This window comes from Balaenoptera musculus, chromosome 10, assembly GCF_009873245.2.
Source record: "Balaenoptera musculus isolate JJ_BM4_2016_0621 chromosome 10, mBalMus1.pri.v3, whole genome shotgun sequence".
Classification (NCBI taxonomy): Eukaryota; Metazoa; Chordata; class Mammalia; order Artiodactyla; family Balaenopteridae; genus Balaenoptera; species Balaenoptera musculus.
In genome coordinates, this window is record NC_045794.1 from 65,850,617 (window position 1) to 65,863,349 (window position 12,733).

The window sequence follows — 12,733 nt, forward strand, 5'->3', positions numbered from 1 at the left end:
CTATGTTGATAATCTAGCTCATCATATTTCATTTTAGGACATATATTATTAAATGCTATTCTTTTTCAGCAATGAAAAATGTTAATTGAGCAATTAAGCAGGGACTAAAGGTACTTCCATAAGTGAATATTATTATGGTAATTAAGTTAATGAATTGTTTGGAAACTCCTGTTATGATTTAAGTACTCCTTCTAAGGCTGTGCTTGTAATTTGGAATAGTTGCCAAAGGAAGGCACAGTAATTTTAGTAGCTGTTGTTGACAAATGATTTGACCTACTTAGGAAGCCAAATTTCTCAAAGCTGCCTCATATAAAAACAAACAAACAATATACATTTGATTAAAGAAATCAAATAAATAAAAGAGATGAAATCATTTCATAGATATAAAATAAGAGGACAATGTTTGTTTCTGTTCACACCGGGAGTCTTTTTTCCCCCTTTGTTTCTGTTTGGAAGCAGTGATTTTCCTTCACTGTCTTCATTCACCTCATCCAGCCAGCTGTTCACCTGTGAGTTCCCTCTAAGGCTGCAGACTAGTTGTATCCAGATATTGGTGGCTCCTGGGGCTCACAAAAATTAAATATACTTGGGACCAGTGAGTGTAGCAATCTCTGTACCTTGGAGGTACTACCTGATGGTTATTCAGTAATTAGGTTCCACTCCTTTGGTCCAGAATCACTGTTTTTTCCTATCTCCACATATATTATCTATTCTATTTCTAGTCCCAGCTCTCCTCCATTTCTGACACCTACCTGAAAGTTGACCTCACTATGTGCTTAATGCATTCTGGCCACCCAGGACTTATTACTCCAAGTCGTTTGACATCTCTGGCCCAGGGTTAAATTTTAATCCAATGTTGACTCCATTCCTCTGTGCAAAAATGGTGAGTTATGATTTCTCTGATACTTTAGTTGACAACTCAGGCAAAGGGCAAAAGCTTAATCCTCTGCTCCTGCTGAGAAGGCCTTAAATTAGATACTTCACTATTTTAGGACTGGGTGACAGGTCTCTCACTTGTAATGACATCTACTGAATGGCAAGCCACACCTCTTTTTCTCTTGAAACTAAGAGATTCTGGAATGACTTCTTTGTGATTCTGCCTATATCTATATGATCTGCAGTCTCTGTGACATAGTAGAGAGAACATGAGCTTTGGTACTGTACAAATCTGGGCTTATATCCTAATTTGGTCACTTACTGGGCTGTACAGCAGAGAGGTTAAATGCATAGGCCTAGGAGAAAATATGCTTGGGTTTAAACCTTGGTTTTGCCCGTAGTGATGGTTTAACCTTGAGAAAGTAGGCTTGACCTCTCTGAATTTCAGTTTCCTCTTCTCTAAGATAGGGACTATAAGAGTCCCTATAACACAGGATTGTTAATGAAGGTTTAGTGGATTCATGTGTGTAAAGAGCTTAGACCTTGTTCCCTGGCATATGGTAAGTTTGGTGCTAAATAATTGTGACCTGTTGTAATTGTTAATCATGGCACTGGACCTTTCACCCTCATTGGAACTCAATATTAGTTTCCTTAGGTCTCAATAAAAGGAGACATTATACTTCTCTTTATTTCTGTGATTGTATCTTTCTTCATTAGCTCAGGAGCTTTATTAATATTTCTGCTTCCCCATGTGATTGGTGTTTGGGTTCACCTTTCAAGAGGTTGATGTGGGGAGACATATGGCAGAGGCTCTAAATCCAAATGAACCAGGGTCCTAGACCGGGCTCTGCCCTTTTCTAGATCTATGACTTTGGTCAAGTCAACTTTTGGAGACTTGCTGCCCTTATTTTTAAAGCAGAGCTTATATAAGCACCTTATATGATGAGGAGTAAAGGAGATAACAGATAAAACCTCTGGCTTAGTGTATTCATTTATTATCCTCTTCCTTGACCTTGATGTAGGATAAGGACTCTTCTATTCACTCTTCAACTTCTCACAGTATAGCCTCCACACCCTGTCTCAAGAATTGTTTAAATCCTTGAAATCTTGTTGAAAGTCACCAGTGGCCTCCTAAGTGTCAGATAAGGTGGTAATATAGTTTTAGCTGTCCTCATCTTCCCTGTCTCCTCCAAAATCCATTCGTTTGCCTCCTACTCTTCAGCTTTTGATACAACCATTTTCTCCCTAATACTTGCTCCACTTTCATATACTGTGAGTATGCAAAAATTTTGGCCTTGTGCAATGAAAAATGAATAAAATAAAAAAGCTCTTTTACAATTTTCTAACTTCTTCATTATAAGGGTATTGCAGAGAGTTCTGTTTTCAGCCATGTCATTACACTTTTTTTTGATAACTGCACAGTTTCAATCACTGCTTCCTATTTTCATGACTCTTTTGCCTTGTTTTCCATGATGATTTTTCTCTCTGACACTCTGCCTCCCTAATTCAAATCATTTGTGGTGAAGTTCTGCCAGGGCTCATCACATTTAAACTCATAAAACAGAACAAAACAAAACAAGCATCCTTTTTGGGATAACAGGACTTGGTTCTTGATTGGAAGGAGGAGATGAAGTTGGAATGAAGAAGAGATACTAGACAGAGGTTCTGGGACAGTGATGGGGGCATATAAAGTTTCCCACAGGACACAAGAAGAAAGTCTGTAAAGGCAATTAATAGTTTTTAGTGGTCAAGAACAAGGCCTGGAGAGAGGCTGACTTGAAACCCAGATACTAAATAACAGGCTTAGAATTCCTAACCCCTTGGACTGGGCACACCACAGATCTCCGATCTGAAGGTCATTGTTTAAGCATTTGGAAGGCTTTCATGGCATTTTTATATGCCTGATGTCTCTCTTTTTGGTTCATGGTACCATTATCCTCTCTTCATGAGGGCTTGAAACCTTGGAATTACCTCTGACTTTGGTTATACTTAGCATTTAATAGCCACTCAATGTTAAGGCCAGTTATTTCTGCCTCCACAGTGTGACCTTCATACCTCTATATTCCATTCCTGTGTCCCCACCCCAGCTCAGGATTGAATAGTCTCTTGCCTGGACTATTTTTGTTAACTTACTACGTTAGTTTTCCATTGTTATATAACAATTTGCCACAAGCTTAAAACAACTCACATTTATCATCTCACAGTTTCTGTAGGTCAGGAATCCAGACAGCTTAGATGGGTTCCCTACTTAGGGTCTCATACAGCTGCAGTTAAGTGGCTTACTGTCCTGTGTTCTCATCTGGAGCCTTGACTGGGGAAGAATCTACTTCTAGGCTCATGTAGAATTTTGGCAGATTTCATTTCCTTTTGATTGTAGAACTGAGGGCCTTGGATTCTTGCTGGCCCTTTGACTAGAGACTACCCTTAGCTCTAGCTCATGGGGATCCCCCACATTTTCTTGCTAGAAAACTTTCCCAACGTGGCCATTTGCCTCATCAAGCCAGCGAGGAGAGTCTGTATAATATAACTGTGAGAGTGACATCACATCACCTTCGCCTTATTCCATTGGTTAGATGCAAACCCCAGTTCCCACCCAAGAGGAAGGGATTATACAAAAGCATGAACAACAGGAGGTAGGGATAGTGGAGGGATCACGAGAGAGGCTATCCACTGTAGTCTCTTCACTGTTTTGTGTTTCACGTGTCTATGAGAATAATCCTTCCAGATTTAAGTATATTACTTAAACTAAAAAAGTAACTAAATAAAAAATGAGAATGGACTGGGAACGGGAATATGCATCTATTTAAGTAATCTAGCTTTCCTGTCGTAGCAGAAAGTCAGTTGATACTGTCTAAAGTGAGTGAGCCTTAACAGAACAGTATAAGCATGCTATCTAGTGACTTTAGAAGTAACGCCATAAGAACTGAAAACAGAAATGATTAAAGGTGTTGCTTCCAACAAATATACAAATATTGAATTATTATGTTGTACACTTGAAAGTAATATGATGTTATATGTCAGTTATATCTCAATTAAAATAAACAATTGATTTCAAAATCTCAAAAAAAAAGTGTTGCTTCTGCAGTGTAAGACTTGCAACTGGAAAAGTACAGACAGGGAAGTATTTCCATTGTAAATCCTTCATCACCTCTTGCATTTTTAGCCATGTACATATATCATGATGATGACACTTTAAAAAAAGTATTAAAATATAATCATCCTATGCTAGGCTTGACCTGATCTCATCATCCTTATTGAAATTTTTTCCAGTGACCTCTCATGAGTTGTTTGTTTCTTAATAAACAGAGGTTATTTAAGCATGCTGAAATACATATAAGATTTTACTCTCGATATTTAAAAACATATTTGAAGAAATACATTAGAAAATTTAATCTCAGGGTTTGAGGACTGTTATTTCAACTTCCAAGCTTATATATGAATGTCATTTATAACATACCTAATAAATGATTGGGAATCCAGCCTCTGGTAAAATATGTGATCAACTCTGACAATAGGGTATCAGCTACTACAAAAGCAGCTCCTGTTCTATAAGCTTTAAACCATGCTTCCTTATGGTCTCAGACATGCATTTATTAGGTAACTATAAAGTTCTAGGCACTGTGATAGGTCCAGAATATACATAGATAAATAAGAAACTACCCTGTTCTTTAACTGTTTTGGACTGAAATATTCGTCCACTAATGTTTAGCAGTTTGTCCCATCTCTCCTCTATAGACCCACACAGTAGCTTATAATGACTTTGAGTTTGGGATTTGCAACCAGGAAAATGTGTTCCAATCCCACCTCTGCTATGACTAGCTTTGTGAACTTGAACAGATGACTGTAAAATGGAGATAATAATATCTTTCCCTTTAGGTTATAATGAAGTGATATCACATGGGAAAAAGTATTTAGCACTGTACTTGACACAGAGTAGCTTTAAATGTTAGTCTCTGCAGTAGTAATAACAGTACACAGTGATTTAACTTTTTATCATTTGAAGATAATGGTCATGGCTTCCCTAAGGCTTAACATCCTCAGTTTCTCATCAGTCATGGTTTCCAGATCCTTCATATTATTGATAACTCTTCTGTGTATATTTTCCAATTTGTCAATGAGCCTCTTTCTCAGCTGAACACAATATTCCATATGTAGTTTGACTAGAGCCAAATTGAGCAGAATTATTTTCTCCTTTTGTGTAAACTTTCTACTTCTGTCAATGCAAAGAATAAAATTAATTTCTTTGGGAGACTCATTCTGCCGAGACAAAAGTTAGAAAATCCCTGAAGTCATCTCTCCATGGATTGCTCTCTAGCTGAATTTCACACTAAAATCTCATCCTGTACTTGTTATTCTACTCGAACCCTGGGACATTTTATCCCCAAAGACACTGCTTTGCTATGTAGTGTTACAAATTTCTGAGATTTGTATAGATACATCCTTTCATCCAACCTATTTCTCAAGTATATCAGTGTTTGTCAGTGATGAGTATGAGAAGAAAGCCAGCTAAATGCTTGGACAGTTGCTTCAGATTGAGGCTGAGGACAGGACTTGAAGGTAGTTAAGGAATGCTTGAGACAAGTTTACTTCATTGATTATTAGGAACATAAATAGAATCAAGTCTTAAGGATTTATCACCCAAATAATGTGCAAAATGATATAGTATCCATTAGAAGGTTTCCAAACATATGCTAATTGTAAACTTCTTTTTACCACTGGTTGATAATAGTACAAATCATGTTATAGTTTATAATAAAATAGAGAAGCATTTCTTAAGAATAAGTCAGAATTTTCATTAATTCAATTGAGCAGACTTCTAGTGAGTGGAAGTTGATAGATGTACTAGAGTTTTTTCGTTTTTTTTTTTTTTAAATCACATTAGTTATGATGAAGACTGTTACATGTAGAATCAGGTTGGTTTATTCAGGCAGATTAGGAACTTAACTCTGAAGACTTCTAATTCTGTCACATAAATTCTGAAGATTCCTAAGTAGCATATGAGAAGCTTTTCATGTTGATGAATTGTGACATCCCCTAAGTCAGTTGTCCTCAACCAGGGGCACTTTTGCTCTCCAGGAGACATTTGGCAATCTCTGAAGACAGCTTTCACTGTCACTGCTGGGAAGATGCTTCTAGTGGGTAGGGACCAGGGATGCTGCTAAACTTCCTACAATGCCCGGGACAGCTCCCTATAACAAAAAATTATCCAACACAGAATGTTATTACTGCTGAGGTTGAGGATGCTGGGCTAACTCAATGAGTCCAAGCTTTTGGGAGTTGTGATGGGCCTTTATTCCCTTCTGTATCCCTCATTTCCACTCCTACTTCTCAGCCCCTTCTCATTACTCTCTTAAGTTCTGGTTCTTTCCCATCATTTTTGCTCTTAAAATTATTTCTTTTTCATCCTTTGAAAAACCTAATACTTAATACCTTTTTAGAGAGGCAAAGTGTGGGAAATATTCACAACATGGCACACTTGGTGATAATTAGTAACATTCTGGGTTTTTACAAAACCAATGTTCAAATCATTTGTAGTTAGGGAGGGTCTTTCCAATGAATTTGGGAAAATTCAGATAGAATTAACTCAGGTCAGCTCTTAGGCTGAAACAGCAGTTTGTCAACAGAGATGCTTAACTTAGTTAATTGATAGGGTACGATGGTTTAACTCTCAAAAGCTTATCTGACATTGGTATAAAATATGAGAGATTTAATGCAAAATCATAGTTCAGGGGAAATTCTTTGTATTACCCCGTCGTACCCTTTATAGTGCTTTGTACACTGGATTCTCAAAGGGTGGCTGATTGATAGTGGAAACAGCTGTGTGGTTCAGGCATTAAATATTGACTGGACTACCAGAGCATCTCTGAATTATGTGTTTGTGATTCATGCCTTCTCTGATTTCCCAGTGGAGAGAGAGCTGAAGTGTGCCTTGAAAGATGGAAGAGCTTTAGTTTGTTCCATATAGGGTTCCTTATCCAGAGTGCTTTATCACAATATTCTTAGAGTAAATCTTATTGGTGTCTCCCTACTTTTTATCACAATACTTTTCTGGCTAAAGATGTAACAAGATTTAGATAATTTTATTTTATAAATATCATTTGGAGAACTAGAGATATCCTTGCATCTTTTCTCCATTTTTTTATTTTTCAGAAAAGTTAATATTTAAATGAGCTGTCTTTGTAGCTAGTTAAATAAGTAAACTGCCTTAAAATTTCTTGCCATCCCGATATTTTTCCTGAGTATCTACTACTTTTTTAACAATACTAAGTGCTTTATGTTAATAAGGAATTAAAAGCCTGTTTTTGGCTCTCGGAGTAAACACAATCCCAAAACATGTAAGATAATTAAAACACAGGTGTACCAGAATTTTATAAATAAATAAAACCTATACTATGAATTAATTACAAATTCTGAGGGTACGAGAGCAGGGAATTGAGAAGGAATAGAATAATTTTCTTTTTTTAAAAAAAGGGTTTGGAGTGAGTTTTGAAACTGAACTTGAAAAGGAATTGACAAAAAGAGAGTAGTTTTTGCAACAGTTTCTTTTTTTCCCCAAACTATTTCATTTTGGAAAATTTTGAACTGGTATAAATGGAGAAAAAAAGAGTATTATAAAATGTGTGCCCATTAACCCATCACCTGGATTCAGTAATTAGCAGCATGCTGCCATTCTTGCCCCAGCTGTCTCTCGTTGTTGTTGCTGTTGATTACGGCTATTTTGAAATAAATTCCAGACTTCATATCTTTTTGCTCTTAGGTGCCTAAGTATGGATTCCTACAAAACATGGACATTTTAATTTATTCAATAATTCCGTTACCACAATTGACACAATTACTGATATTGTCTTGGTACCATCTGAAACCTAGACCATATTCAAATTTTCTCATTCTCTTTCAATCCATTATGCTATGTGGGAAAGAAAGGAGAGAGTCCTCCTGTTGTCCCAACATAAAACTCTACCGTGTATATCTGTAATCTGCTCCTGATATTTTGTTTTCACTTCATTATTTGCCACTTTGGTGAACTCGACACTTGTGAGATACACTATGGCATCTAGGAACAATCACAGTTACCCAAAATATTCCTTAAATCCAGAGCCTTGGATAGGTCTGCCTTGAACTCTGAAAATTATTGCCATGTAATTTTGTTCATGTCTGTAACTTTTCTCGATGACAGATTAAACTATTATTAGTGACGTGTATCTACCAGGCATGCAGGCTGCTCACACCTCATGTACAAATGAGGACATATAGACGGCAAAGCAAAACACATATTAATAAAGCAGTAAGCCTAGAACACTTATTTTTGGGGGGTGAGCAGTTAAAATATTTTAGTCATGAAACCTTTGCATGAGGATGTCTAATTTTACCATAAAGAAGCTAACTTAAGTCAGAAACGAATTATCTTCTTTTTCCCACAATACAGTATTGGTCTCTTAAGATACGGAATTGATCACAATGGGTACAATGATGCAGGATTTTAGTAGCTTCAGGATGAAATCTTGGAATGTGAAAGAGACAGCAGTCAGGGAAATAATATTATTTAAAAAAAAACCATGATTCCAGAATTACTAGTTTTTGAAACTAGTCCTTGAGTGAAGCCATTATTAAACTTAACTGTCACGAGCAGTCTTTGTAAATATCTATTTTCAATTGCAGTATATAAAAGACCCCATGGCTCCAGAAACTGTGAACATAGTAGAGTCAATGGCAGGATTATTTGAGGGTTCAGCAGAGATGTCTTCTGACCTGTACTCGATTGCTTCAGCTATGTATAACAGTCGTCCACATAATAACTTTCCTGTGAGGAGCAGAGCTTCAACAGTTGGTAGGTACATTTTTGTTGTTGTTGTTCTGTGAAATGTATTTAAACCACCGGTACTAGCTAGCACAGATATGAACCTTAGCTGGGAGTTCAACCCAATTATTAATGGTCCATGTGCTGGAGTCAGATTTTTTCTTCTTTAACTGTCGGATAACCTCATACAGCAAATGGAAATGCCACACAGGCAGGAGCTGGCCCCTCCTAACCCATCTGACCTTCCTCGGAGAGAAAGTAGCACCCTAGAGTCTCTAGCCAAGCTGCATAGACAATCGGTTATTACAGTTGCCAAAGCAGGTGTGATGGGAAGGGATTAACATATCTTCAAATCATTTACAGGCCTCACACTCTCTGCAGTTTTTGACTAATAGGTTTTCAAATGTCACTGAAGGTAAATAGGTCAGAAAGTTACAACTCTAGTGCATGGGGTGATAAACAGGTGTAGGTGACCCCAATGATGTGGTGATGTCATTAGTGTATACACTTGCTCTTCAGGGTCAATGGATCTTATTGTCTCTAAAAAGAGAATGTCATATATAGCGAATTAAAAATACTTGGTTAGAAGACACAAATCTAAATGATCTCTCTGGTTTTTCTAAAATGCTAAGTGAGAAAAAAATTTTTTCTTACTGTTTTTTCTCTGATTTGTTCCGTTCCAAATTAAAAGTGTTATATTATTTTGTTGATGATGGAATTAGGCAGAAGTATCACATTGCATTTAATATATGTTTATTTCATTCATTGATCTGTTTTTCCTGAGCAAAGAAGACTTAAATTTTAGAAGACACTAAAAATTAAGAGGCCCATGATTTCTGATGTAGATGTTTCCTTAAATACTTTGTTTGGCCTAGATGCTAATTAACATTGTAAGCTCAAGTTCTAAAAAACTAAAAAAACTAACATTTTCTGAAATCCTTGTCCAGACATATTTATGTGGCAGTTTTATAAGCATGCTTGCTTTAAATCACTAATGGATTTAGCAAATGTGTGGGGAATTTTGAGTCCAAATAAAACCTTATTTCTATGATTTTCAAATTATAACACAGCATTGACTTATAATATTTAAATTTGATATTATTGCCTAATGGTCTTCTCAGAAAAAACTCCTAGCCTGTATTTTTTAGAAAGTTATATTTTCTCAAAACACTAATCTCTTGTTCTGGGATAGTGTATAACAACTAGCAAAACTATATTATGATCACAAACTATTTATGTATATTGTTGGGGTATATTTGGCATATTTATTATTAATTATATATCTACCTTTCATATAAAGGATTACATGGAGAGACTAATGAATAATGTGAAATTGGGTTTAAAATTTCACTGTGTGAGCAAGAATGATCTTGATCACAAAGCCAAACATTTTTTAAAAACTGATTTCAAATAGGAACTTCAAGGAGTCAGTATATCGCTGACATTGCTGCTGAACAGCTGTCTTACGTTATCAGGAGACTTGTACCTTTCACTGAGCACATGATTAGTGTATCTGCTTTCACCATCATGGGAGAAGGACCACCAACGGTTCTCAATGTTAGGACACGTGAGCAAGGTAAGAATGTATTTCCCTTGAAATAATTACCTGCAAATATTGCTCTTGTACACTGTAATACTTTTCTTTTCATTCATATTAATTGTTCACTCTTCTTCTCAAGTGCCAAGCTCCATTCAAGTTATAAACTATAAAAATATTAGTTCTTCATCTATTTTGTTATATTGGGATCCTCCAGAATATCCTAATGGAAAAATAACTCATTATACAATTTATGCAATGGAACTGGATACAAACAGAGCATTCCAGATGACTACTATAGATAACAGCTTTCTCATAACAGGTAGAACAAAGTTTTGTTTGGACATTCTTTTTCTGATGGAAAATACACATCTCTCTATGCCGTTAAACACAGCAGGGCACGTGTTGCATCATTCCAGATTTTGTTGTGCTGTGCTCCCATGGATATCTTGAAAAATACTTGCAGAAATTACTTGATTAGATGTGTTTTTCTTTAACTATATTTGTCTGCAAATAAAGTCATCAGATAACAGGTATCCTAAGAATATACTCTTAACCTAGGGGATTTTATGCCTGGTACATCAAAATAACTCAGTATTGATGGCTTGATTGATTGTATGTGACAATCAGCTGAAGTAATTGAGCTGACATGGTGTTTGTGCCAAATCAACTGTACTCCTTGCAGTGTGCCAAAAATGATTTCTTCAGCCTCACATGATTGCCTTAATATTTTAGGAAAAAACTAAAACGTCATCAAGATGGAAAGGCTCTCATCCCAAGGAAGTTTGGGAGATTGGGATTATAAGGAGGCTGATTTAGAGAACCAGTCTCCCGAATAAGTTATTTTCACTAGTCCTGTGTTAAATGGCACTAATACAAGAATATTATTTTAAGGACTTTAAACAAATTGCCTGTTGTCCTTATAGGGTTAAAGAAATATACAAAATATAAAATGAGAGTGGCTGCCTCAACCAGTGTTGGAGAAAGTTCTTTGTCCGAAGCAAATGACATCTTTGTGAGAACTCCAGAAGATGGTAAGAGTATCGGGTGCAGTTTTAATAAAAAGAAGCAAATGGTGTTGCATGCTTATTGCCATCTACCTCATGCTGCCTTTAGTGTCTGAAGTAATAAGCATGAAAAAATAACATGTATTTAAAGTTTTGGTTTTTTCCCCACAGAACCAGAATCATCACCTCAAGATGTTGAAGTTATTGATGTTACTGCTAGTGAAATAAGTTTGAAGTGGTCACCACCTGAGAAACCCAGTGGGATTATTGTTGCTTATGAAGTGCTCTATAAAAATATAGACGCCTTATTCATGAAGAACACCTCAACAACAAACATAATTTTAAGAGACTTAAAACCTTACACCCTCTATAACATTTCTGTAAGGTCATATACCAGATTTGGTCATGGCAATCAGTTATCTTCTTTACTCTCTGTAAGGACTTCTGAGACTGGTAAGTTTTTGTTTGTTTAATACATAGTAAGGAAGTAAACATGGCTGATAATTGCCATATTGTTTATATTTTACATAACCTAAAGTCTGTCATTCTGTTTTGTATAATCCAGGAATTTATATACTCTTTCTGGTAAAGTACGGGAAAAGACTTGCTGTGCAAATTTTTTAAGTCTGATTTACATATAAGGGAACTCCAGAATAAAAATCAGTGATTTTTTTTCAAATGAAATACCTTGAGAAATCAAAGGTCTTTTCAGTGTACCTATAAATTTGGTTGCTTTCAAATTAGGTAATAGCAGAGACACGTTCATAAGAGTAGACTCCTATACTATATATAATCTATATACATTCTCTATACATCCGTATACATCTATCTATAGATGTAGATATATCTATATTTATACATATATATGTATAGATGTACATATATGTAAAGCTGAATGTAGGTGTATATCTATAGATAGAGGTATATAGATGTATAGAGACTATATAAATTCTATACATATATATGTACGTGTGTGTATAGACACATACATATATCTACATACATTGTTTTTTTAAAAATAAATTTATTTATTTATTTATTTAATTTTTGGCTGCATTGGGTCTTTGTTGCTGCGCATGGGCTTTCTGTAGTTGTGGCGAGCAGGGACTACTCTTTGTTGTGGTGCGTGGGCTTCTCATTGCAGTGGGTTCTCTTGTTGTGGAGCACAGGCTCTAGGTGCGCGACCTTCAGTAGTTGTAGTGCATGGGCTCAGTAGTTGTGGCTCATGGGCTCTAGAGCGCAGGCTCAGTAGTTGTGGCGCACGGGCTTAGTTGCTCCGTGGCATGTGGGATCTTCCCGGACCAGGACTTGAACCCGTGTCCCCTGCATTGGCAGGCAGATTCTTAACCACTGCCCCACGAGGGAAGTCCCTACATTCTTTTTTTTGGTAATTAAACTTGTTTTTATTTAGAAATTGTAATATCAGTTATGTTAACACAGTACATAAGCCATCTCAAAGTTGGATAACATAAACTCTTCTTTAAAATAGAGAAAAATAAGATTTCTTTAAATATA

The 12,733-nt window shown here is 36.1% G+C and overlaps 1 protein-coding gene across 1 annotated transcript in view; it reads left to right on the forward strand.

The window, feature by feature from the left end:
- PTPRQ (protein tyrosine phosphatase receptor type Q) overlaps positions 1 to 12,733 on the forward strand; it is a 269,344-nt gene that overhangs the window by 90,021 nt on the left and 166,590 nt on the right. The window contains exons 26-30 of the mRNA XM_036865712.1: positions 8,536 to 8,704; positions 10,089 to 10,250; positions 10,354 to 10,533; positions 11,138 to 11,245; positions 11,390 to 11,671. Coding sequence (XP_036721607.1) covers positions 8,536 to 8,704; positions 10,089 to 10,250; positions 10,354 to 10,533; positions 11,138 to 11,245; positions 11,390 to 11,671 — 901 coding nt within the window. The remainder of the gene's footprint in view (positions 1 to 8,535; positions 8,705 to 10,088; positions 10,251 to 10,353; positions 10,534 to 11,137; positions 11,246 to 11,389; positions 11,672 to 12,733) is intronic.